The sequence below is a fragment of the Pristiophorus japonicus genome, chromosome 19 (genome assembly GCF_044704955.1).
Source record: "Pristiophorus japonicus isolate sPriJap1 chromosome 19, sPriJap1.hap1, whole genome shotgun sequence".
Classification (NCBI taxonomy): domain Eukaryota; kingdom Metazoa; phylum Chordata; class Chondrichthyes; family Pristiophoridae; genus Pristiophorus; species Pristiophorus japonicus.
In genome coordinates, this window is record NC_091995.1 from 98,819,862 (window position 1) to 98,846,859 (window position 26,998).

A 26,998-nucleotide genomic window follows, 5' to 3' on the forward strand; every position below is an offset into this window, starting at 1 on the left:
TTGAGGTGCCTACTGTACATAGTCCATGTCTCTGAAGCATATAGGAGGGCGGGAATCACGACTGCTCTGTAGACCATGAGCTAGTAATACTATTATAGCCCACTGATATTCACCCTGTAACTACTGCCAGACTCCCCCTACACTGTATGGTCAGGCTCCTCATTCGATACCACTTTTAACAAGCCCCACCTCTGTCCCTATCTTCTTGGGCTCTGATTTGGATTCAGATTCTGTATGAAGGTGAAGACTCTGATCTGGGAGCCACAGTCAGAGCGGATCTGTGCTTAGACTTCACACGTTAAAACAAGGCACAAGTCAGGAGTGTGAGGGAACACTCTCCAGTTGCCTGGATGAATGCAGCTCCAACAAGAAGCTCCCACCCAGGACAAAGCAGCCGCTTGATCGACACGCTACCCACCACCTTCAACATTCACTCCCTTCACCACCGGCGCACCGTGGCTGCAGTGTGCACCATCTACAAGATGCACTGCAGCAACTCGCCAAGGGGCTTCTTCGGCCTGTGCCTGTGCTCTCTCCTGTAACCCCCATTCCCCACAGATCCTTTACAAATATTTATCCCATTCTCTTTTAAATGATGTTTAGTCTGCCTCAATAGCCACTTATGGTGAAGCATCCCATGGTCTAATAGCCTCAGCTCAGAAACGTTCCTTCTACCTTGGTGCTTCCAGTGAGAGTCCCCTTCACACACCAGTGGAAACAAACCTTCACCATTTACCCACAGTAAAATCCCCAGATGTCACTCATCCCTTTACTGCTTGCTCCCACCCATCACATTGCTGCTGCTCCTGGTCTGGAGAGAATGCTGGGCCCCATGCTCACCCCATTCCCCCCACTCTATCCCTCTTCCCCCACTGCCGGCCCAATTCCCGTGCCCCTCCCTATCTCTGCAAACCACCTCCAGCCCCACAACCCTCCAAGAACTTTGCATTCTCCCAATTCTGGCCTCTTGCCCATCCCCCTGATTTCCATCGCTCCACCATCGGCGGCCGTGCCTTCAGCTGCCTGGGCCCCAAGCTCTCCCTAAACCTATCCGCCTCTCGCTCCTCCTTTAAGACGCTCCTTAAAATCTATCTCTTTGACCAGGCTTTTGGTCATTGGCCCGGATATCTCCTTATGTAGCTCGGTGTCAAAGTTTTGTCTGACTCATGTTCCTGTGATGCGCCTTGGGACATTTTTAATTGATTAAAGGCGCTATATAAATGCAAATTGTTGTTGTTGCAATGAATTTCAGCAGTGTTTCATCAGAAAGAAACAATCCCCAGTTGCACTTGAGGAAGGTAACGTGTTCCACAATTGCAGAGTTCACTGAGGTTTATTGTGTTGCATTGGCCCAGCCTGCCCCAAAGTTGCATCAGAAATGAGCACCAGAGTGATTGACAGGCGCCGTCTCCCGCCCTCTGCGCCGCGCCGATTGGGCAATGCCTTTGAGTGACGTGGCGACCACACCGCCGATTGGTCGGCAGCAACGTCAATCAGGCGTGATCCACCGGCAGGTCCCTTCGCTCAGCCGAACCCCAAGCGGCGGGATTCTCCGATTGGTCGGAGCCCCCGTCCATCACGCCCCTCCCGACCGGCGATTGGTTCCCAACCCACCAGCCCCGCCCGGCGGCGGGAGCCAGCAAGTTTGCCCAGTATAAATTATCGGTGTCGGTAAAACATCGCCGCGTCAAAAAAAAAAATGAGAAGGAAATCGGAGTGGGAAGCAGGGACTACGGCGCGATTTAAATCCGTGATCCGGCGGGAGGGCGGCGGGAAAAAAAGAAATTAATTAAGAGAGAAAAAAAGAAAGCAATTAAACAGGCCGCGCTCGAGCGAGAGGGGGAGCCTGGAAACCGGCGGCCGGAGGAGCGGGCACTCGGGGCGGCGGGGGGAGTCTGGAAACCGGCGGCCGGGCGCGCGGGGGGGAGGAAGGGCAGCCTGGAAACCGGCGGCCGGAGGCGCGCGCGCGGGGCGGGTTTTTTTTTTGTGCCGACGGATTTTTTTTTAAATTGCCTTTAAAAGAGCCTTAAAGGGGGTGGGGCGCGACGCCGGGCAATGGCGGCCGAGCCCGAGCGGGAGCGGGAGGGAGCGGGCAGCGAGCCTCCGCCCCCAGGCCCCGGGGAGCTGGCCAGCATCTTCGGGCCCGGCCTGGACGGCGAGCTGGAGGAGAGCGTCAACGGCGAGCTGGAGCCCGACCTGGCGTCCAAGGTAAAAGGCCGGGAGAGAAGGGTGCTGAGGGAGCGCCGCACTGTCGGAGGGGCAGTACTGAGGGAGCGCCGCACTGTCGGAGGGGCAGTACTGAGGGAGTGCCGCACTGTCGGAGGGGCAGTACTGAGGGAGCGCCGCACTGTCGGAGGGGCAGTACTGAGGGAGCACCGCACTGTCGGAGGGGCAGTACTGAGGGAGCGCCGCACTGTCGGAGGGGCAGTACTGAGGGAGCGCCGCACTGTCGGAGGGTCAGTACTGAGGGAGCACCGCACTGTCGGAGGGGCAGTACTGAGGGAGCGCCGCACTGTCGGAGGGGCAGTACTGAGGGAGCGCCGCACTGTCGGAGGGGCAGTACTGAGGGAGCGCCGCACTGTCGGAGGGACAGTACTGAGGGAGTGCCACACTGTCGGAGGTGCTGTCTGCTCTCTCAGGTGGATGTAAATGATCCCAGGGCACTATTTTGAAGAAGAGCAGGGGAGTTCTCCCCGGTGTCCTGAAGCCAATATTTATCCAACAACAACAACTTTTATTTATATAGCACCTTTAATGTAGTGAAACGTCCCGAGGCGCTTCACAGGAGTATTGTGAGATGAAAAAATTTGTCACCGAGCCTGATAAGTAGAAATTAGGGCCGGTGACCAAAAGCTTGGTCAAAGAGGTGGGTTTTAAGGAGCATCTTGAAGGAGGAGAGAGAGGGAGAGCGGTTTAGGGAGGGTGTTCCAGAGCTTGGGGCCCAGGCAACAGAAGGCACGGCCACCGATGGTGGAGCGATTATAATCAGGGATGGTCAGGAGGGCAGAATTAGAGGAGTGCAGATATCTCGGGGGGTTGTGGGGCTGGAGGAGATTACAGAGATAGGGAGGGGCGAGGGCCATGGAGGGATTTGTAAACGAGGATGAGAATTTTGAAATTGTGACGTTGCTTAATGACCAGCATCATTTGAACAGATTAATTGGTTATTGTCACATCGCTGTTTGTGGGAGCTTGCTGTGCATAAATTGTCTCCACATTTACTGCAGCACATATGTCAGGAGTGTGCTGGAATGCTCTCCACTTGCCTGGATTAGTGCAGCTCCAACAACACTCACCATCTTGACACCATCTTGATCGGCATCCCATCCACCACCTTCAACACTCACTCCCTCCACCACCGGCGCACCGTGGCTGCAGTGTGCACCATCTACAAGATGCACTGCAGCAACTCGCCAAGGCTTCTTCGGCAGCACCTCCCAAACCCGCGACCTCTACCCCCTAGAAGGACAAGGGCAGCAGGCGCACGGGAACACCACCACCTCCACGTTCCCCTCCCAGTCACACACCATCCCGACTGGGAAATATATCGGCCGTTCCTTCATCGTCGCTGGGTCACAATCCTGGAACTCCCTCCCTAACAGCACTGTGGGAGCACCTTCACCACACGGACTGCAGCGGTTCAAGAAGGCGGCTCACCACCACCTTCTCAAGGGGCAATTAGGGATGGGTAATAAATGCCGGCCTGGCCAGCCATGTCCACATCCCAGGAACAAATATAAAAAAAGAAACAGTGACTGCACTTCAAAACTGCTCCTTTGGCTGTAAAGTGTTTTGGGATGGCCTGAGGTTGTGAAGGGTCTGATAGAAATGCAAGTCTTTGTTTTTGTGGGAGTGTGATGGATTTTGGGGCGGGGGCGGGGTGGTGAAGACGGTGATTCCGAAGCTCGCCGAACCATCCAAGTGCCCCCCCCCCCCCCCGCAGCTTGCACAAACTTGGCTTGTATTCCCTTGAGTTTCGAAGTTGAGGGGTGATCGGATCGCGGTGTTTAAAGCTGTTATAATCTAGATAAGGAGTGGAATCAATGAGGGAACACAACCTGAAAATTAGAGGAGACTTGCATTCCTATAGCGCCTTTCATGACCTCGGGACGTCCCAAAGCGCTTCACAGAAGTAAGTCTTGAAATGAACCTGCAATTCAGGAATGAGATCAGCAAACTTTTCCCCTCAAAGGGGAATCTGGAACTCTTTTCCTCACAGGCTGTGGATACTGGGGGTCAATTGGAGCTTTAAGACAGATTGATAGTTTTTTTTGAGGTGCAGATCGGCCATGATGTGAGCTGTGAGGAGGATGCCAAGAGGCTGCAGGGTGACTTGAACAGGTTGGGTGAGATGGCAGATGCAGCATAATGTGGATAAATGTGAGGTTATCCACTTTGGTGGCAAAAACAGGAAGGCAGAATATTGTCTGAATGGTGACCGATTTTAGGAAAAGGGGAGGTGCAACGAGACCTAGGTGTCATGGTACATCAGTCATTGAAAGTTGACCTGCAGGTACAGCAGGTGGTGATGAAGGCAAATGGCATGATGGCCTTCATAGCGAGAGGATTTGAGTATAGGAGCAGGGAGGTTTTACTGCAGTCGTACAGGGCCTTGGTGAGGCCACACCTTGAATATTGTGTACAGTTTTGGTCTCCTAATCTGAGGAAGGGCATTCTTGCTATTGAGGGAGTGCAGCGAAGGTTCACCAGACTGATTCCCAGGATGGCAGGACTGGATTGACTCGGCTTATAGTCACTGGAATTTAGAAGAATGAGAGGGGATCTGATAGAAACATATAAAATTCTGATGAGATTGGACATGTTAGATGCAGGAAGAATGTTCCCGATGTTGAAGTCCAGAACCAGGGGTCACAGTCTAAGGATAAGGGGTAAGCCATTTAGGACCGAGATGAGGAGAAACGTCTTCACTTAGAATTGTGAACCTGTGAAATTCCCTACCGCAGAGAGTTGTTGAGGCCAGTTTGTTAGATATATTCAAAAGAGAGTTAGATGTGACCCTTATGGCTAAAGGGATCAAGGGGTATGGAGAGAAAGCAGGAATGGGGTACTGAAGTTGCATAATCTGCCTCATGATATTGAATGGTGGTGCAGGCTCAAAGGGCCGAATGGCCTGCTCCCGCACCTATTTTCTGTTTCTATGATCTAATTGAACAGAGGCATGGGCTCGAGGGACTGAATGGCCTGTTGCTATGTTCCACACGTTGAGTTGGTTTACTGCACACTTCCTGTGCTGTGAGCAGCACTAACTAGGCGGCATGGGCCATTACTGACCGGGGGCATGGGCTGCACTTCGGGTTGGAGTGTAAATGTGGACTGAATCTGTTTTTATGTTGGCTGAGGGATAAATATTGGCCCCAGGACACTAGATAACTCCCCTGCTCTTCTTCAAAATAATGGCTGTGGGATCTTTTACATCCACCTGAGAGAGCAGACAGCACCTCTGACAGTGCAGCTGTCCCTCAGTACTTCACTGGAGTGTCAGCCTGGATTTATGTGCTTAAGTCCCTGGAGTGGGACCTGAACCCACAACCTTCTAACTCCGAGGCATGTATGCTACCCACTGAGCCACAGCTGACACATGGGGTTAGGGCAGTTAAGTGGAGATGAGGTAGAAGATCAGCAATGATATTGAATGGTGGAGCAGGCTCGAGGGGCTGTATGGCCTCCTCCGCCTATTTCTTGAGTTTGTTTAAGGTCATTTAAAATAAAAGTAATTCATTGATATAGTGCCTTTAAAGCTGTAAATTGTCAAGGTGCTTCACAGGAGCGTTGTCAGACAAAATTTTCTGAGCTACAGATATCCTGAAGTTGTCAAGTTGCTTAGTAAATGCACGTTATTAACAAACGTGATGTGATTGGCCAGAATTTGCAGTGGGTAATAACGGCGAACTTGGGGGATATCAGCCTAGATCTTTGTGCTCCAGTCTCGAGTGGGACCGGAACCCACAACCTTCTGACTTGGGTGAGAGTGCTAGCCACTGAGCCAAGGCTGACACACATACCCCATTTAATATTGGGCCTAACTGAAAGCAGGAGACACACTGTGTGCAACAGCCACAGAGTGAAGTTAATCCAAGGGCTGCGATAATTAGTGAAGTAGTCTGGGAGTGGACAGCAGTGAGAACAAAGGTAACTCCAAATTATTTGAGACGGTGTTTTTAAAAAAAAATGAGAGCAGGAGACTGATGTGACGTGAAAGGCGAGAGTGAAATTGATAAATAACATTTCATAGAATCATCATTTAAGGCACAGGAGGAGGCCATTTGGCCCATCGTGTCCGTGCCGGCCGGCAAAGAGCCACCCAGCCTAATCCCACTTTCCAGCTCTTGGTCCATAGCCCTGTAGGTTATGGCATTTCAAGTCCACATCCAGGTACTTTTTAAATGTTTCTGCCTCTACCACCCTTTCAGGCAGTGAGTTCCAGACCCCCACCACCCTCTGGATGAAAAAGGTTCTCCTCAAATCCAGTTACTTTAAATCTATGCCCCTGGTTATTGACCACTCTGTTAAGATCTCTCTGACTGCAGGTGTAGAGAAAGGGAAAGATCTTTGGTTTATATATTGTGCTTTATCAGGTCTTCCTAATGTGTTTCACACACAACAAATTGCCTTGATGTGCAATCATTGTAATGTGTGCAAACAAACCTGGGATACAAGCACTGAGTGATCCCAGATATGTGGGCAGTAACCAGTTTAAAAACAAAATGTCAGGTTAACTATTTGGGTTTAACCCATCATCAGAAGTGAAGTGTTGCACCCGAACTGTCGACTCACTTGTGCCTTTCCATTTCTGCCTCTGATTTCCAGTGTTTGCAGATTCGACATTCTTTTGTCAATGTAGTGGATGCGTGCAATTGTCTTCATTTGGATTGTCGGTACCTTTTTAAAAATCTTAAATCGCATCAAATGACATTCCTCTGCAGCAGTTGTCATCAACCTCCTTGACTCGCTTAAGACCAGAGTGCTTCATAAAAACTCGCACCAAAATACTCGTCCATGAGCTGAACTTGGTGGAAACTGAGTGATTGCATTTCCAAGTCCGACCATGGGCAGGAGTGCTTCGATTTGCCTGGTGCTGGACTGAGTCTGACGAGAGTATCGCCAGGCAGTCCTGAAATCTCTACTGACCTTGTTCCTTTGTGTGTTTTAGTTTGTGTTGGTGAGTCCCAGCTCCGAGCAGTATGAGTACCTGCTGAAACAGTTGCGAGAGCGAATGGACGAGGGTTGTGGGGAGACCATCTATGTAATCGGGCAAGGATCGGGTAAAGTTTCATAACTTTTCTCTCTTGCACTTATTTAGCCCCTCGACTTTAATGTTCTTTACTAGTAACTTATTCCATGACTTACGGGTGAATAAAGATTTATTCTTCCCATTCCTAGCTTTTAAATTGTCTCGGCCTGGATCCATTTTCCTTCAATGGTCCTACACGGTTTGCTGTCTTGGAAACAAGACACACAAAAATGAACTGGGCACTAAGACGGCTGCTCTGTTTTAATCTTTGGGCTTTCTTCATTCCAGACGGCAGGAAGTACGGGCTAAATGATGATGACATCGAAGCCTCTGTAGCAACCGTCAAGAGTCTGTCCGAGCAGATCTACTCCGACCTGATCCTTCTGCGCGAGCGACAGGAGGCGGGAGGGAAAGTGGCTGACTACTTGGTTCGCAAGCGAGTGGGGGAGAACGACTTTTTGGAGGTCAGGTAAGGAACCTGAGAGAACCAGCAGGAGAATAGAAAGCTGGAAATACTCAGCAGGTCCGACCGCACCCGTGGAGAAACAGGAGTTTTGGAGATGGGGAGGATCTGTGTTTCTTCCTGTTTTCTCCCCTCCTTTCCTGAATGCGCTGATGTTCTTGCAGTGACGCAGTTATTTTCTAGTACCTTACCTGATTGCCCAGTCTTTGTGCGTGAGCCTAGACAGCGAGCGTTAGTAGGCTGTTCAATTGCACAGTGCATCAGAGCCCAGCATAACGCCACTGGCTCAGTGGATAGCACTCTCGCCTCTGAGTCAGAAGGTTGTGGGTTCAAGTTCCACTGCAAGGACTTCAGCACAAAAGTCCAGGCTGACACTCCACTGGAGTACTGAGGGAGTGCCGCACTGTCGGAGATGCCCGCTTTTGGATGAGACGTTAAACCGAGGACCCGTCTGCCCCCTCGGGTGGAAGTAAAAGATCTCTGGCACTATGTTGAAGAGCAGGGGAGTTATCCCTGGTGTCCTGGGGCCAATATTTATCCCTCAATCACATAACATAAACAGATTATCTGGTCATTATCACATTACTGCTGTGCGCAAATTGGCTGCTGTGTTTGCCCACATTACAACAGTGACTACACTTCAAAAGTACTTCATTGGCTGTAAAGTGCTTTGGGATGTCCGGTGGTCGTGAAAGGCGCTATAGAAATGCGAGTCTTTTTTCCTTCTTTCAACTCTGTAATATTCAGGATCGGGTATGCAATAACCCCCTCTCGTTTCATAGCCTGTGGGCATCGAGACGAACTAGCACGCCTAGTGTAGTGTTGTCCTGGCTGCTTTCAGCTAACTGAGAGCTAAATAGAAACTGAAAGTGTTGCAATGAATGTGTTGAAAACTGGAACTAATTAGCAGTACAAAAGCTCCCCTTTAATAGCAGAACTGGGAGATTCCTGGAGTAGGCCCTATGGCCCCCTCGAGCCTGCTCTGCCATTCAATAAGATTGAGTGATCTGAATGAGAGGCGATCTCTTGAAACATTCTGAGGGGGATTGACAGGGTAGATGCTGAGAAGATGTTCCCCCGGGCTGGAGAGTCTAGAACCAGGGGTCACAGTCTCAGGATAAGGGGTCGGCCATTTAGGACTGAGATGAGGAGGAATTTCTTCACTCGGAGGGTGGTGAATCTTTGGAATTCTCTGCCCCAGAGGGCTGTGGAGGCTCAGTCATTGAGTATATTCAAGACAGAGATCGAAAGATTTTTGGACTCTAGGGGATCGAGAGATATGCGGATTGGGCGGGAAGGTGGAGATGAGGTCGAAGATCAGCCATGATATTGAATGGTGGGGCATTATCGAGGGTTCTAACAGTGGATAGTCAAGGGGCTATGGGGGGGGGAGGGACTTAACACAATCACAATCACCAGGGAGGCGGTACTCAGTAAGATAATGGGACTAAAGGCAGATAAATCCCCTGGGACAGGATGGCTTGCATCCTAGAATCTTAAGAGAAGTAGCGGCAAGGATTGTGGATGCATTGGTTGTAATTTATACCAAAATTGCCTGGATTCTGGGGAGGTCCCAGCAGATTGGAAAACTGCAGATGTACGCCCCTATTTTAAAAAAGGAGGCAGACAAAAAGCAGGGAACTATAGACCAGTTAGCCTAACATCTGTGGTTGGGAAAATGTTGGAGTCCATTATTAAAGAAACAGTAGCAGGACATTTGGAAAAAACAAAATTTGGTCAGGCACAGTCAGCATGGATTTATGAAGGGGCAGTCATGTTTGACAAATTTGCTGGAGTTCTTTTGAGGATGTAACGAACAGGGTGGATAAAGGGGAACCAGTGGATGTGGTGTATTTGGACTTCCAGAAGGCATTTGACAAGGTGCCACATAAAAGGTTACTGCACAAGATAAAAGTTCACAGGGTTGGGGGTAATATATTAGCATGGATAGAGGATTGGCTAACTAACAGAAAACAGAGAGTCAGGATAAATGGTTCATTCTCTGGTTGGCAATCAGTAACTATTGGGGTGCTGCAGGGATCAGTGCTGGGACCCCAACTATTTACAATCTATATTAATGACTTGGAAGAAGGGACTGAGTGTAACGTAGCCAAGTTTGCTGACGATACAAAGATGGGAGGAAAAGCAATGTGTGAGGAGGACGCAAAAAATTTGCAAAAGGACATAGACAGACTAAGTGAGTGGGCAAAAATTTGGCAGATGGAGTATAACTTTGGCAGAAAAAAAATCAAAGAGCAAGTTATTATTTAAATGGAGAAAGATTGCAAAGTGCCGCAGTACAGCGGGACCTGGGGGTACTTGTGCATGAAACACAAAAGGCTAGTATGTAGGTACAGCAAGTGATCATAAAGCCCAATGGTATCTTGGCCTTTATTGCAAAAGGGATGGAGTATAAAAGCAGGGAAGTCTTGCTACAGCTATGCAGGGTATTGGTGAGGCCACACCTGGAGTACTGCGTGCAGTTTTGGTTTCCATATTTACGAAAGGATATACTTGCTTTGGAGGCAGTTCAGAGAAGGTTCACTCGGTTGATTCTGGGGATGAGGGGGTTGACTTATGAGGAAAGAAGAATGAGAGGTGATTTTATCGAAACGTATAAGATTATGACGGGGCTTGACAAGGTGGATGCAGAGAGGATGTTTCCACTGATGGGGGAGACTAGAACTAGAGGGCATAATCTTAGAATAGGGGGCTGCCCATTTAAAACATAAGGTGAAATTTCTTTTGAGGGTTGTAAATTTGTGGAATTCGCTGCCTCAGAGCTGTGGAAGCTGGGACATTGAATAAATTTAAGACAGAAATAGACAGTTTTTTAAACGATAAGGGGTTATGGGGAGCGGGCAGGGAAGTGGAGCTGAGTCCATGATCTTATTGATTGGCAGAGCAGGCTCGACGAGTCGTATGGCCTATTCCTGTTCCTATTATGTCCTTGTGCAGAAGAACAACTTCTTCCTAATTCTAATGTTCTTGGCTTATCGACAGTGAATGCTTCCCACCCAACATCCCTGATTTGGGCTCCATCATCATCACAGGCAGTCCCTCGAGATTGAGGAAGACTTGCTTCCACTCTAAAAGTGAGTTCTCAGGTGACTGTACAGTCCAATACAGGAATTATAGTCTCTGTCACAGGTGGGACAGACAGTGGTTGAAGGAAAGGGAGGGTGGGACTAGTTTGCCGCACGCTCCTTCCGCTGCCTGTGCTTGGTTTCTGCATGCTCTCGGCGATGAGACTCTGCTCAGCGCCCTCCCGGATGCACTTCCTCCACTTAGGGTGGTCTTTGGCCAGGGACTCCCAGGTGTCGGTGGGGATGTTGCACTTTATCAAGGAGCCTTTGAGGGTGTCCTTGAAACGTTTCCTCTGCTCGCTTGCCGTGCAGGAGTTCCGAGTAGAGCGCTTGCTTTGGGAGTCTTGTCGGGCATGCGGACAATGTGGCCTGCCCAACGGAGCTGGTCCAGTGCTTCGATGCTGGGGTTGTTGGCCGGTCGAGGACGCTAATGTTGGTGCGTCTGTCCTCCCAGGGGATTTACAGGATCTTGCGGAGACATCGTTGGTGGTATTTCTCTAGTGACTTGAGGTGTCTACTATACATGGTCCATGTTTAGTCTTGCAGTGTGCAGTTATTACTGTGTTTCACCCCCTCTCTTTCCCCCCCCCCCCCCCCCCCCCCCCCCCCCCAGAGTGGCCGTGGTGGGGAACGTGGATGCTGGAAAGAGCACGTTGCTGGGCGTACTGACTCATGGCGAACTTGACAATGGCCGGGGATTTGCCCGGCAGAAACTGTTCCGTCACAAGCACGAGGTTGAGTCTGGGCGGACAAGCAGTGTTGGCAATGACATCCTGGGCTTCGACAGCACCGGGGATGTTGTGAACAAACCAGACAGCCATGGCGGTGGGCTGGACTGGACCAAGATCTGTGAGAAATCCACCAAAGTCATCACCTTTATTGACCTGGCGGGACACGAGAAGTACCTGAAGACCACGGTGTTCGGGATGACGGGGCACCTACCAGACTTCTGCATGCTGATGGTAAGAGTAAAAAGACTTGCATTTATATAGCACCTTCCAGCTTAGGAGGTCTCAGTGCTTTACAGCCAATCAAGTACTTTTGAAGTGTAGTCACTGTTATGTAGGGAACATGGCAGCCAATATACGAACAGCAAGCTCCCACAGTCATTTTCGTTTTGTTGGTTGAAACATAGAAACATAGAAACATAGAAAATAGGTGCAGGAGTAGGCCATTCAGCCCTTCTAGCCTGCACCGCCATTCAATGAGTTCATGGCTGAACATGAAACTTCAGTACCCCCTTCCTGCTTTCTCGCCATAAACCCTTGATCCCCTGAGTAGTAAGGACTTCATCTAACTCCCTTTTGAATATATTTAGTGAATTGGCCTCAACTACTTTCTGTGGTAGAGAATTCCACAGGTTCACCATTCTCTGGGTGAAGAAGTTTCTCCTCATCTCGGTCCTAAATGGCTTACCCCTTATCCTCAGACTGTGACCCCTAGTTCTGGACTTCCCCAACATTGGGAACATTCTTCCTGCATCTAACCTGTCTAAACCCATCAGAATTTTAAACGTTTCTATGAGGTCCCCTCTCATTCTTCTGAACTCCAGTGAATACAAGCCCAGTTGATCCAGTCTTTCTTGATAGGTCAGTCCCGCCATCCCGGGAATCAGTCTGGTGAATCTTCGCTGCACTCCCTCAATAGCAAGAATGTCCTTCCTCAAGTTAGGAGACCAAAACTGTACACAATACTCCAGGTGTGGCCTCACCAAGGCCCTGTACAACTGTAGCAACACCTCCCTGCCCCTGTATTCAAATCCCATCGCTATGAAGGCCAACATGCCATTTGCTTTCTTAACCGCCTGCTGTACCTGCATGCTAACCTTCAATGACTGATGTACCATGACACCCAGGTCTCGTTGCACCTTCCCTTTTCCTAATCTGTCACCATTCAGATAATAGTCTGTCTCTCTGTTTTTACCACCAAAGTGGATAACCTCACATTTCTCCACATTCTACTTCATCTGCCATGCATTTGCCCACTCACCTAACCTATTCAAGTCACTCTGCAGCCTCATAGCATCCTCCTCGCAGCTCACACTGTCACCCAACTTCGTGTCATCCGCAAATTTGGAGATACTGCATTTAATCCCCCTCGTCTAAATCATTAATGTACAATGTAAACGGCTGGGCCCCAGCACAGAACCTTGCGGCACCCCACTAGTCACTGCCTGCCATTCTGAAAAGTACCCGTTTACTCCTACTCTTTGCTTCCTGTCTGACAACCAGTTCTCAATCCATGTCAGCACACTACCCCCAATCCCATGTGCTTTAACTTGAGGGATAAATATTGGCCCAGGACACCGGGGAGAACTCCCCTGCTCTTCTTTGAATAGTGCTGTGGGATCTTTTACATCCACCTGAGAGCAGATGGGGCCTGCATCGGAAAGACGGCCCCTCTGACAGTGCGGCGCTCCCTCAGCACTGCACTGGAGTGTCAGCCTAGATTTATGTGCTCAAGTCCCTACAACCTTCTGACTGAGTAGAGTGTGCTACACACACTCACGCTTTGGGCGGGCTGAGGGTCTGGGGGAGGGGGAGCAGGACCCTCAATAGAGGAAGTGTTACCTGAAGTCAGACAGGCTAATCGTTCAATTAGCCCGACCGCCTGCAAACCGTGACCCAGCCATGGTACAGAGCGAGTGGCTGACCGAACAACCGCAGACTGCCTGATGCACAACACCAGGGCTCGTGCCCCAGAAATGTGGACGACCTCAGGATGTCCCAAAGTGCTCCCTGGTCAGTGAGGTGGTGTTTTGTAGTGTAGTCACTGTAATGCAGCATGTGATGACGAGTTGTACAAACTGGAGTAGGGGCTTTAATATTTAAGTCCTGCTGTTTGTCAGCGGCCTTTTGTTTCAGTCTGACCCGATGAACTTTGTTTTTACAAGGTCGGCAGTAATGCTGGAATTGTGGGCATGACCAAAGAGCACCTGGGCCTCGCACTGGCTCTCAACGTTCCTGTGTTTGTTGTGGTGACAAAGATAGACATGTGTCCAGCGAATATCCTGCAGGGTAAGGGCAAATCCTCACTGCCATTTGGTTCATCTGTTAAACGCACGACCATTTCCGGCCGTGCCCATCTGTAAACACACCAGCTTCAAGTTTGACGTGCCCGGGAATGGCTTGAACTTGCTGCAGTGCCGGTCGATGCAAGGGCAAGACCATGACATTTTTAAACTTCCTTCCCCCCTCGCTATGGGGGAAACGTGTCTCCCGGTGACCTTGACTGTGAATTGCCCGTATTTCGTTCTCACCCTGTGCGTTAGTACCGAGAACAGAGTCACTGCGAAAATACCATGTCCTTCATTTGCGTTTGTGCTCCTGTCATGCTTGTGGTAATATAAATGGGTTTGGGGTCATGGCTTACCAGCCATGTTCCTATGGTGTGAGGCATGGGCAAGGCAGTTGAGAAATCTCGGACTGTTTTAAAGCCGTACTATGATCCAGTGTTGTGAACACACTAGGCTCTCCAATCCAGCCACCCGTGAAGGGTGTACCCAACTATAAGGCTTGTGTTGTGTGTGAGCTGCCGTGCAGACAGTGTACATTGCAGGGGACATGGGGCTGCTCCATCATTGGCCCAGGTGAGGCTACACAGACACCGCTTTAGCCACAGGCACTTAGTTTTAATAGGAAACATTTCGCACACAAAACAAGTAAAGGTGCTCCACGCTTGTATATTTAGCCAACAAACATTCACCGACTGAGTAACCCAGGGATTGAAACACTCCCGCACTCTAATTGGTAGGAGGTTTAGAGGGTATTTCAGGGGAACTGTCTTCACCCAGAGGGTGGTGGGGGTCTGGAACTCACTGCCTGAAAGGGTGGTAGAGGCAGAAACCCTCACCACATTTAAAAAGTACTTGGATGTGCTCCTGAAGTGCCGTAACCTGCAGGGCTACGGACTGAGAGCTGGAAAGTGGGATTAGGCTGGGTAGCTCTTTGTCGGCCGGCGCGGACACGATGGGCCGAATAGCCGCCTCCTGTGATTCTCTGGCAACAAACTCACAGGCAGGGTTAAAGTTCACGCTCACCATGTGAATACAAGCATTGAGATCACGGGCCCAACGACGGAGTCCGTTATTCATTGTTTATTTACTGATCTGAAATGCAATTCAGCACATCGGGATTCCCAGTTTTCCACGTCAAATGACACAGAATGGCCTGCGCTGTACATTCAGCCAACTAGGCCGAGCTGGTGTTTATGCTCCCCACGTGTCTCTTATTCCATCTCTCATCTCAGCCTTTCAGCATATCTTGCTATTCCCTTTTCTCATACTCGCCTAGCTTCCTTTTGATCTATGCTATTCGCCTCGACCACTCCCTGTGGCAGCGAGTTCCATATTCTCACCACTTATTTCCCAATTGGATTGATTAGTGACTATCCTGTATTTATGGCTCTAGTTTTGGCTTCTCCCAGGGAAACATTCTCTCCACATCTACCCTATCCAACCCATTCAGGATTGTAAAGTCCTCGATCAGGTCTCCCCTCAGAGCCCCAACCTGTTCAATCTTTTCCGATCGCTGTAATCTCTCAGTTCTAGTACCATCCTTGCAAAATCTTATGTATACTTTTTTTATCGTCCATGTGGCAAACGTATTGGATCAGAATCGCCCGATGTCAACGCTCTCTCCAATTACGTAAAATAAATGTTTAAATACTGGTTTTGTAGAGGCGCCGCTGGGTTAGTGAGTATTGGGAGAGTGCGTCCAAATGTTTGGTTGAAGAGAAGGCTTTTGCGAAGGTTTCTAGAGGCGGGTTGATGGAGGAGATCCAGATTAGGATGTGGTGGTGGTGGTGTGTGTGGGGGAGGGGGTCTGGCAGTGCTCGGTGTGTTGCTGATGGCACAGTGTACTGCTGGTGAAATGTACAAAGGCTGATGGGTTTAGTTGTGTCTCCCTTTATGAACCAGAAACACTGAAGTTGCTGCAGAGGCTGCTGAAGTCTCCAGGCTGCAGGAAGATCCCTGTCCTGGTTCAGAACAAGGACGACGTGATTGTTACTGCATCGAACTTCAGCTCTGAAAGGTAACGGCTTCTCATTCAGACGACGGGGGCCGGGTGTGTGAATTTCTAAGGAGTGTTGCTGTGACAAGCCAGCCATAACTTAAAAAAAATATATCGGTATGTGCGTGTCTATTTGCTCCTCTTCCAAAAATTACATGACTTCTCCTTCCACCCTGAGCTCCCAGTGAGGCTGCTTTTCCTGACCCATGTTCCTAATGGTATGCATCGAGTTGAGAGATTAGTTATCAGTCTCCCCTCCTCTTTCTCCCCCCCCCCCACCCCCCATGTCGATGATCAGCTGGGGGTGGGGAGAGAATTTCCCGAGAGTTTTCCTGGGATTGGCCACTGGTTTCTCACTCTTTTTTGGCTTCGCTCAGGAGATGACGCAGTGGGTGGTGCCTGAGCTAACGCACGATGGGCCTGGTGGCCTTTCCTTCACATAATCAGCTTCTCCTTTCACTGCATCCTGTGATCCTGGAAACTGAATCCACGCTGAGTCTGCTCGGGAGCTAATCTGAAAATACTTCCTTCAGTGGCTTGTTACCGTGCGACACAAAGCGAGAGGAATTTGACTGGTACGACTTCACCGGGGGAGGGCTTAACACCATTGACTTGTTGCCAGTAACGAAGGGAGTGACCTGTGCCATCGCGAGGCCTCTGCTGTCTGGCCTGATTTAAGGTCACACAAGTGCTGCCTGCCCCGTGTTTGTTGCTGACATGCCGGGACTGTGATAATGTGAGCTCTCCGTTTCTCTCGCACCTGTAACCGAGCCCCTCCCCTTTCCTTTGCCTCAGGATGTGCCCAATTTTCCAGATCTCCAACGTGACCGGGGAGAACCTGGAGCTGCTGAAGATGTTCCTGAACCTGCTCTCACCGCGGACTAGCTTCAAGGAGGACGAGCCGGCAGAGTTCCAGATCGATGACACGTACTCCGTCCCGGTGAGCCCCTTGTTCCTGCGGGGTGGGGGGGGACACTAGAAAGGGGGGACAGGCTGGGGGGGGGGGGGGGAAAGAAGAGAGAGATATGGGGGGGGGGGGGGGGGGGGGAACGCTGCAATAATCCAACTATTCAGCTCGGGATACCCCGCCAGTCCCCTGCTCCATCAACAGCAACTTGCGTTTATTTATATAATATATATCGCCTACCTTTTACCGTCGTAAATATCCCAAGGAGCTTCACAGGAGCAATTTATCAACCAAGTATTGACAATCAAAGATGGAAAATTTGGGACAGGTGACCTTTTTTTTTTAAAAAGGTATATTTTAAGCAGCGTCTTTCAGAAGGGGAGGGGGAGTTGTTTAGAGGGGTGTCCCATAGCTCCGGGCCTAGAAGGCCCAGCTCCTGATGGTGCATCACCTAAGCCTTCATTGTTCGCTTGGCTCAGCTGTCAGCCGTGGCTCAGTGGGCAGCACACACTCCTGAGTCAGAAGGTCGTGCGTTCAAGTCTCACACCAAGGATTTAAGCACATAAACCTAGGCTGGTACTGAGGGAGTGCTGCACTGTCAGAGGAGCCGTCTTTCAGATGAGACATTAAACCGAGGCCCCGTCTGCCCCCTCAGGTGGACGTAAAAGATCCCATGGCACTATTTTGAAGAGATTGTCCTGGGGCCAATAATTATCCCTCAATCAACATAACAAAAAACAGATGATCTGGTCATTATCACATTGCTGTGTGTGGGAGCCTGCTGTGCACAAACCTGCTACCGTGTTTCCCATATTACAATAGTGACTACACTCAAAGACTTCGTTGGCTGTAAATGGAGATGGAACAGGGGCTTGCTTCGTCCACTCCACGCATCGACCTGGTATTGCAGTGTTTCCAGGAACGGTGCAGCTTCCCCTCTCGGCCTTTTGGCTAAGATCAAGTGTAGTAGCGCAAAGTGATCTTTGGCGCTGGAGTTGATCTGACAAGAATGAACATGGGGGGGGAAAAAAAAAGTAAAGCATTTTGAGACGACCGGTGGTTGTCATTTGCGAGCCTGAACATTGAGCCCAGCACCTGGTGAATGCTTTTCAACAGGACTCACTGGATGGTGGTTTCTTTTTGCTGACCTGGCGTGTATTGCAGCTTGCTGATCGCTGCCTTGACCGAACCCGCAGGCCAGGAACGAGCTGGGATTCCCTGAATCTGTTAGGTTTGGGCGGAGCTGCCAACTGATCAGCGTGTCGGCCCCAGTCTTGGTGACTGTTGCCCGGGTTGTGTGGGAAATCACTGGGTAAACAGATGTGTAGTTTGGGTGGGGTTACCACGTTCTGTGCTGTTAAACAAGTTGGAATGAATTGACTTGGTGTTCGCTGTGGCTCAGTGGGTCGCGCACTCATCCCTTGAGTCAGCAGGTCGTGGGTTCAAGTCTCACTCCAGAGACGTGAGCACGTAATCTAGGCTGCCACACCACTGAAGCTCTGAGGGAGTGGTTCACTGTCAGAGATGCCGCCTTTCAGATGAGACGTTAAAGCGAGGCCCCGATCCCTGCACCATGACACGATTCGCAGAAGTGTTGGAGTGTTCTCGTTTCCCTTAACCAGCACTGCCAGAAGAGATTTAACTTGCTTTTTGTGGGACCTTGCTGTGTGCGAATTAGTGCTTCCCTACATTGTGACAGTTCATACACTTCAAAAGTAATTCATTGGCTTTGGGACATTGAGAGTGTGGTGCGTGCTTTATAAATGCAATTGAATTCTGTTGGGACCCAAATGGGGCTTTGGGTTAAGGTGCGACCCAAAAGGGTGGATAAAACAGAAACCCATTACTGCCGAAACTTACTTGTCATTGTGGGTGAAAGCAGGAATCAGCATCTTCACTGTCTGGGTTTATTGATGCTTAGCATTAAACTGTAAACCCCCTCCTCCCCCATTTGATTCTGTTTCTAGGGTGTTGGGACAGTGGTATCTGGCACAACGCTCCGAGGACTGATCCGATTGAACGACATCTTGTTGCTGGGACCCGACCCGCTGGGAAACTTCATGCCCATTGCTGTGAAGTCGATCCACCGGAAGCGAATGCCTGTCCGGGAGGTGCGCGGAGGCCAGACCGCCTCCTTCGCCCTGAAGAAGGTACGGAACGCACCCTTCATTCACACACTTACACCCTCTCCCTCCAACACCGTCCTACTGCGCATATAAAAGCCTAGAATCCTATTGACTGACTCGTGTATTCAGTTCCTGATCCCTGTACAAGCAGCTCCTTTAATTACATAGACCTAGATTGTACAGGCCATTCGGCCCATCGGGTCCGTGCTGGAGTTTATGCTCCACACCAGCCCCCTCCCACCCCTCCATCTCACCCCATCACCATCTCCTATTCCTTTCTCCTTCATATAGTCCAGCCTCCCCTTAAATACATCGATACTATTCGCCTCAACCCCTCCCTGTGGCAGCGAGTTCCACATTCTCACCGCTCCCTGGGTAAAGAAGTTACTCCTGAATTCCCCATTGGATTTATTAGTGACTCTCTTGTATAGATGGCCCTGAGTTCTGGTCTCCCCCACAACGGAAACATCTTCTCTACATCTACCCTATCAAACCCCTTCATAACTTTACAGACCTCTATTAGGCCACCCCTCAGCCTTCGCTTTTCTGGAGAAAAGAGTTGTTCCTGTTGGCAGGACTGGGGTTATAACCATCGCCCTTTGGGTGATTGCATTGAGCAATGTGGCACTGGGACCCACATTCAATTCCGGCCCCTGTTTGTATGGCTCAGGGCGAGGAAGGGAGCTGGTGGCCACGGTTCTCCCTCGCTTTTATATCTCAGGCGATGCCTCCACATAACTTCTGGACACTTTGCCAAAGAGAGAATGTAGGAAGTTTTTTTTTAAAATCCTGCAATGCAGAAAAGCCCCTACACCATTGGGGAAGTTTGAAATGTTTCCAGTTATTAGATTGAGATGTTTAACCCAAATGGCTAATGAGACCGAATCCATGGATAGGGATTTGAAAAGGGGGCAGGAGATTGTTTCTGGACAAGTTCCTGATCTTTCTCCTAGCCCAAAATCCACTTGTTTAACTCCCGGAGTCAGTGCAGATCATTCATATTTGTATTTCAATTGCACTTGATGAACCTGTGTGACTGTTTTCCCCTGCTGGTCTGTTGCTTAGTATCTAACTGTTTATCTTTTCCACCCCCCCCACCCCCAGATTAAGCGTTCGTCCATCCGAAAGGGGATGGTGATGGTATCTCCGAAACTGAATCCTCAGGCGTCCTGGGAATTCGAGGGTGAAATCCTGGTGCTACACCATCCAACGACCATCAGCCCTCGCTACCAGGCTATGGGTGAGCACGCTGGGGGTGGAACCTGCTTCGCTCAACTCCATCTCCCCAATAAGTCAAATCTTTTCCATCACGTTTCGGATGGCCGGGGAGGGAGGTAATTAGCCAGTACCAGCTTGGCTCCATGGTTCTCGTAGGGGCAAGCCCCATGCCAGAGACTTGAGCAAATAATCCAGGCTGACACTCCCAGTGCAGTGCTGAGGGAGCGCCGCGCTGTCGGAGGTGCTGTATTCAGAGGCCCCGTGTGCTGTCGGTTGGATATAAAAGATCCCATGGCACTATTTTGAAGAAGAGCAGGGGAGTTGGTGCCCTGGGGCCAATATTTATCCTTCAACCAAAACTAAAACGGATTATCTGGGTCATTATCACATTGCTGTGTGTGGGAGCTTGCTGTGCGTTAATTGGCTGCTGCATTTCCCACATTACAACAGTGACCACACTCAAAAGTACTTCATTGGCTGTAAAGCGCTTTGGGACGTCCCGAGGTTGTGAAAGGCGCTATCGAAATGCAAGTCTTTCTATACTGCAGCGCTCCTAGCCCATGGTCATGGTCTGCCTGTGTGTGTGTTCCTGTTGCTGATTGAAGCCCTTCCATCCCACAGTGCACTGCGGCAGCATTCGGCAGACGGCTACCATCCTGTCCATGAGCAAGGACTGCCTGCGGACCGGCGACAAGGCCATCGTGCACTTCCGCTTCATCAAAACGCCAGAGTACCTGCACGCCGACCAGCGCCTGGTCTTCCGGGAGGGCCGCACCAAAGCCGTGGGGACGATCACCAAGGTAACCAGCGATGGCTGGTCTGGGCCACAGCCACATCGCAACAGAGCCCAGTGGGCTGTGCACAGTCCGACTGAAACTCTCCTTCCTGCTCCAGCCCACGTTTCCCGTTTTGGATTAATTTGCTAGCGAGGGGACCAAACATACCTGGAGCGGGCCTCATAGAATCACAGAAATATTACGGCACAGAAGGAGGCCATTTCGGCCCATCGTGTCCGTGCCGACCGACAGAGCTACCCAGCCTAATCCCACTTTCCAGCTCTGGGTCCGTAGCCCTGTAGGTTACGGCACTTCAGGAGCACATCCAGGTACTTTTTAAATGTGGTGAGGGTTTCTGCCTCTACCACCCTTTCAGGCCGTGAGTTCCAGACCCCCACCACCCTCTGGGTGAAGAAATTTCCCCTCAAATCCCCTCTAAACCTCTCCCAGTTACTTTAAATCTATGCCCCCTGGTTTCAGTTAAGGGAAACTGGTCCTTCCTATCCACTCTGTATCTGGGCCCCTCAATTTTATACACCTCAATGAGATCTCCCCTCAGCCTCCTCTGTTCCAAAGAAAACAACCCCAGCCTATCCAATCTTTCCTCATCGCTAAAATTCTCCTCTTTCCTGTAATGTGGTGACCAGAACTGCACGCGGTACTCCAGCTGTGGCCTAACCAGTGTTTTATACAGTTCAAGCATTATCTTCCTGCTCTTTGCAAACCTCTGACTTACAGTTCTATTTCTCGAGAACCTCCGACCCTTCGAAGGAACTGCTTTGACCTCTCTCTCTCTCTCTCTCTCTCTCTCTCTCTCTCCTCTCCCTTCCCTCCCCCCCCCCCCCCCCCCAATCCAAGAGCATCGAAGCCACAGGAACAGGAGGAGGCCGTTCAGCCTCTCTAGCTTGTTCCACCATTCAATTAGATCATGGCTGATCTGTGACCTCCACTCCATTCACCTGCATTTGCTCCCTATCCATCAATACCCTGGACCAATAAAAATATTGATCACCGATCCAATTGGCCCCCAGATTCCACAGCCTCTGTGAAGCAGTTTTTCCTGATTTCACTCCTGAACGGCCGGGCTCTAATTTTAAGATGGCTCCTTTGTGATTTCCCCGCCAGAGGAAATAGTTCCTATTTGTATCTACCTTATCGACTTTAAACGCTTTGATTAGATCTGTCTTCTAAACACCAGGGAATACGTCATGTCGCAACAACCTGTGCTTGCAATTTAACCTTCGACGTCCCGGGATCCTGCCCAGACTGCTCACTGCATGCACTGGTGGGTGTTAGTGAGCAGTGAGGGGGGGGGCATCGCTGCCTTGTCCCATCCCAGGTAGGGGGGCGGGGCTGGGACCACCTGTAGTGTGTCTCCCTGCTCCCCGAGCCGAGATCAGCTGATCCCCATGGCTAGGGCATTTAACTCCACCTTTCCAGCCCTCGAGCGTTTGTTTCTGTCAGTATCTTGTTACTTCAATAACTCATCTTGGCATCTGAATAGTTCAGCCATTAATTCAGTAACTTGATCGTGAGCTGACCGAATGGGGTAAAATACTGCAGCTGGTGCTCGCGTGGGTAAGGGATGATGGGGGTCGAGGGGGCGGGTATGTTGAGGAGGGGGCGGGCTGTTGGTGAGTAGGTTTTTGGGGAGTAGGTGGGGTTTGGGTGGGGGGGGGTGGTGGATGGGTGAGGTTTAGATGGGGGGGAGGGGGGAGGTTTTGGGTTGAACTGCATCGCTGCACAATGTGGATTTTGCGGAGCCGCACAGACTGAGGAGGGATGGAGGGAGCGAGGGAGCAGGGGATGCTGCTTTGGTGTGGATACTGGGAAAGGATCAGATCGGCCAAACGAAGGTGACTGTGACCGTTGACTCGGCTTTGTTTCACAAACCAGCTAATCCAGACCACGAACACGTCGCCGTCTAACACCAAACCGTTGCAGCTGAAGATGCAGTCGACCAAGAAGGGAAACCTGGTGAAGAAGGAGGAGGTGCCAGCAGCGATGGGCCCAGCCCCCGAGGAGGGTCCCTCCCTGGGACAGACGGCAGCCCTGCACACACTGAGCCAAACACAGGTAGGTTGGTGCAGAGAGTGTTGGGGTCTTGGAGCTGTGCCGAGGTGCATCACTGCCCGTGGTGATGTTATGGGCCCGCCGTATTGTAGCCTGCGGTGCACCCGGAGGAAGAATGGGCAAGGCTTAGTCTCCGGGTGTCTGGGAGGGCTCCCACCGGGTGTCGTGTCTGCTCACGCTGTCTCTGTCTCTTTGCTTTCTCTCGCTGCACCGTCTGCAGATGCCTTCAGAGGACGACAAACCGAGCCGCGATGTTAATAAGGAGAACAAGGTAGCAGCATGCATTCGCGTGTTTTATTCGGGCCATGGTTCGGTAATATCGGTGAACAGCCGAGGCAGTCTGCTGGTAAAGGGCAGTGTCGGCACATCCCTACTGGCTGAGAGTTGGCCTGTCGAGGGAGCCAGGAGGGGAGAGGGGATGGATCCGCTGTCCGTCCCGGGAGTCAGGACTGTAGGTTCTGTCCGACACCTGGCCCCAGCGCACCTGTGAACGGGCGCGGAAAGGCCAGCCAGGCCTCCTCATCCCATCTCCATCCCTCCCCTCGCCGGTGCAGGCCCAGGCTTCGAACATCCCACTGTGGCTCGGCGCCCTGCCACGGGACCGCAGAGTGGCTGAATGATCAAACAAAGTCGCGCAGCAGGAGGCTGTCGTGGCTGTGCTGGTGACAGGGGCCACACGCCAGCAAAGAGGGGGGGACGTGAATAAACATGGTTATTGTCATTTATTACGCTTGGCTGGGTAGCAGCTCTCAGCCTGGTCATGCACCAAGAACATGAGACACTCGCTTTGTGGTGAAGGATTCTCATACCCTCTGCCTGTCGCAGGCACAGGAGTGTGTCCGGAGGGAATTGGTGTGGTGTAACGGGGGGGATGGATCACTGGCCAAGCCTGCCCTGTTGTTGGAAGTGATGCCTGGGTGGGTGGAGGAGGAGTCTGTGAGGAGGGGAGCGGGCAGGGATCTGTACATTTGCTGGTGTCGGTGCCCACATGTTGCTCTTGACCCTGCTGGTATGACTAACGTCCGTCGAATTGCCGGTGTTGAACCTGTTTCCTCTGTATGCCTGACCAGCCCAAGGGTGGCGGAGGGAGACGACGAGGAGGACAACGGCACAAGGTGAAATCCCAGGGAGCTGCTGTGACCCCAGGTAGTGGCTGCTAGATGCACAGCATGACTTCAGCAAGCGACTCCGCAAGGCAAGAGACCCCTCTTCCCCCTCCGACAAATACTGAAGAATTATGGAAGTGACGTGGACATTGTTTTTTTAAAAAGCATTTTTTTTGGAATGGATTTTACATTTAAACCATTTGACCACTGCTGATACATTTCAAGTCTGCTCTTAACGTGTCTCTTTGAATTTTATGCATGTATGTAGATTTTTTTAATGATACAAAACTGTTAAAATAATCGGAAGCTTGCTCCAACTGAGCTGGAGGTGTGTAAGAGGAACGCACTCTGGCTGTGTTACTCCCAGTATTTTATTTTAACATTTACTCACCAGCTTGTCTTTTAATCAGACTGGGCCTGCCCTTCAGCACATTCGATCTAATGCACAGCATTGTGCTGTGACTGAATTATTTATAAATGATGCTCGGTTTTATTATACTACTTTACATCGTCACTTTGAGCTATTCCTGTAATGGGTGCTGACTCCAGGTGCAATCTGGTGCTGCGAGATGAGAAGAATCTATTGTTTTACCGAGTCTTGAATGCAAAATTAACATTTGGGTGTTTGGGATATGGTAGCCGGGGTGTTGGGTGCAAGATTCAGCCTGTCCCTTGGTCCTCTCCCCTTCTGTTTCTCCACATGGTACAGTCTCGTCTCACGCATGTGCAGTTTGTGGCAGAATAAGTGAGTAAGCCTGGTCATTGGGAGCGCCAGTTAAAGTTGGCCCAAGCTGTGTGAGGACCAGTGAGGCAGCATTTCCCAGTGGGTTCCCCACCCCGTCTCAAACGCTCCTTCGGAGGAGCTGGGGTGTAAATCCTCATTCAGTAGCTGGTTCCTGGTTGTCCCAACAGCTGTCGGGACCTGGGCTGGGCAAGAGTGGCTGGGATTGTCTGCCTGTTTCTGCCCCTCCATTTAACTGGCCTTTTTATTGTCTGGGGCACTTAATGTGCTGGGGAGGCTTGTTTTAGGGGGAACAAATATGGCAAACCCCCTGAACCAGGTCTCGGGCCTGTTCTTGTGGTGGGGATCAGTGAGCTGAGGATTCTATTGAGGGGGCGCAGTCCTATTGTATTTTCTTTCTCCCACCCCCTCTTGCTCTTCCTCCCCGCACTCCTTCCTCCTCCTCCTCTCTCTCTCTTCCCTTCTCGCCTTTGTGTGCTCTCTCTCTCTCTCTCTTCCCTTCTCGCCTTTGTGTGCTCTCTCTCTCTCTCTCTCTCTCTCTCCTCTCTCTCTTCCCTTCTCGCCTTTGTGTGCTCTCTCTCTCTCTCTCTCTCTTCCTTTCTCGCCTTTGTGTGCTTTCTCTCGGTGACCTTTCTGAAATCCACATCCTATGCTGGTCTGCACAGAAATCTTTCCCTTGATAACCTATCTCCCACTGAATGCAACAAGACTTTGTTTTTAAAAACGGAGCCACTTTGTGCAGCCTGGGTGTCTCTGGCAAGGCTGGGGCTGTGAGTACAGTTTGTGTACCAGTTATTCAGGGAGAGGGGTGAGGAATAGAGGTCAGTACAAAACCTCTGCTGCCCACTTGTCAGCAGTGAACCTCTGTAATCCATTGGTCTGCTGTTAAATTAGACTGGTACATGTGAAGGATACTGGGAAAGACAATCGAAGTGTTTGTATTCACCCTTTGGGTTGGGGGATTAGACAGTTCAATACACACACCCAGTACTGAGAGGTGCTAATGCCTAAAATACTGACACTACTCTTGTGCCAAGACAGATAAGTGTTTGTTTGTATTTTTTCCCCCTCCATCTGTGAAATATTTCCCAGTAATAATTGGTGGCTATTTGACCCTTCCCCCACAGGATGAATTAAATTGCACTCATTCTCACACTGTCTTAATCTTTGTACTGTTTGAATATTCCATCCCGTCACTAGATGTCAGTCACATACTCTGCAAACATACAGTGAGCTGTGGAAATCATAAACTGCTTTTTGGGGAGACTTGGGTGATGATGCCAGAGTTGCATTTATTGCCCATCCACAGATGGGGGAAGGGTCTTCAGTTTGAGCAGCTGCTGAGCGTGGAACCAGCTCACTGGAGGAAGATGGGAGGGGTATTAATTTGATCAATATGCTACCTTTTACTCACCTCAATAGTCGCACGGGCAGTACAAGGAGCCCCTGTGGGCCATGTCTTGCAGCGTAATCTAACCGTAACTAGTGAAGTGCTTTGAGTCAATTTGAACGGACAAGCGGCCTGAAGTACAGTAATAGGGACACGCTGCCAGAGCAGGTCATCGCTAACGCCGGGAAATGTATCCCACCTTCCTGCAGTAATTCGAGGCACGTTGAGAACTGTCAGACTTTCACTCTCTGATTCTGAGAGTGGGGCATTGTGCTGTGTTCATTAATAAAATGGTTCGATTTCACTGAGCTCTGGCTCCATTTGTTCCACGAGAACTTTTTATTCTAAGATACTGGGGTGAAGTTTGCATTGTTGTTTAATATAGGGGCCAGCTGGGAATCCAGAGCATAGACACGTGCTGGTGGTGTGATCGGAATACTCTATTTGCAGTGTGAATGTTAATCTTTTTGTGCATTTGTTGATTGTAGTGGCTGCTTTACCTGTTTAGTGAATGGTGGCAAGGTTTACACTGGCACAGCAGATTGATCTGGAATGTATGTGTAAGGTGTTTTCTGCTGATACTGTGTTGCCGTAGCCACACCTGCTAGTCAGCAATTTATATTCGACAACACTGTTCCTGGACTATTAGTACATAATTGTATCTGTACAATTCAAACCTTTAAGAACTAGAACTGAACATTTGATGGGAAATTGATGTCGGGGTGACGATCAGCAGGTTTAGTCCCTGTACATACATAGAAAATAGGTGCAGGAGAAGGCCATTCAAGCCTGCACCACCATTGAGTATGATCATGGCTGATCATGTAACTTCAGTACCCCACTCCTG

The 26,998-nt window shown here is 50.3% G+C and overlaps 1 protein-coding gene across 1 annotated transcript; it reads left to right on the plus strand.

Annotated features, from left to right (window-relative positions):
* Positions 1-1,950: 1,950 nt before the first annotated feature.
* On the plus strand, positions 1,951-26,455 carry LOC139230091 (GTP-binding protein 1-like). The gene is made up of 12 exons (XM_070861904.1): positions 1,951-2,208; positions 7,172-7,283; positions 7,541-7,721; positions 11,415-11,763; positions 13,695-13,818; positions 15,720-15,834; positions 16,609-16,753; positions 18,688-18,870; positions 19,951-20,086; positions 20,686-20,864; positions 22,737-22,916; positions 23,984-26,455. The coding sequence occupies exons 1-12, from the start codon at positions 2,056-2,058 to the stop codon at positions 24,071-24,073; spliced, it is 1,947 nt and encodes a 648-aa protein (XP_070718005.1). The 5' UTR covers positions 1,951-2,055; the 3' UTR covers positions 24,074-26,455.
* Positions 26,456-26,998: the final 543 nt, after the last annotated feature.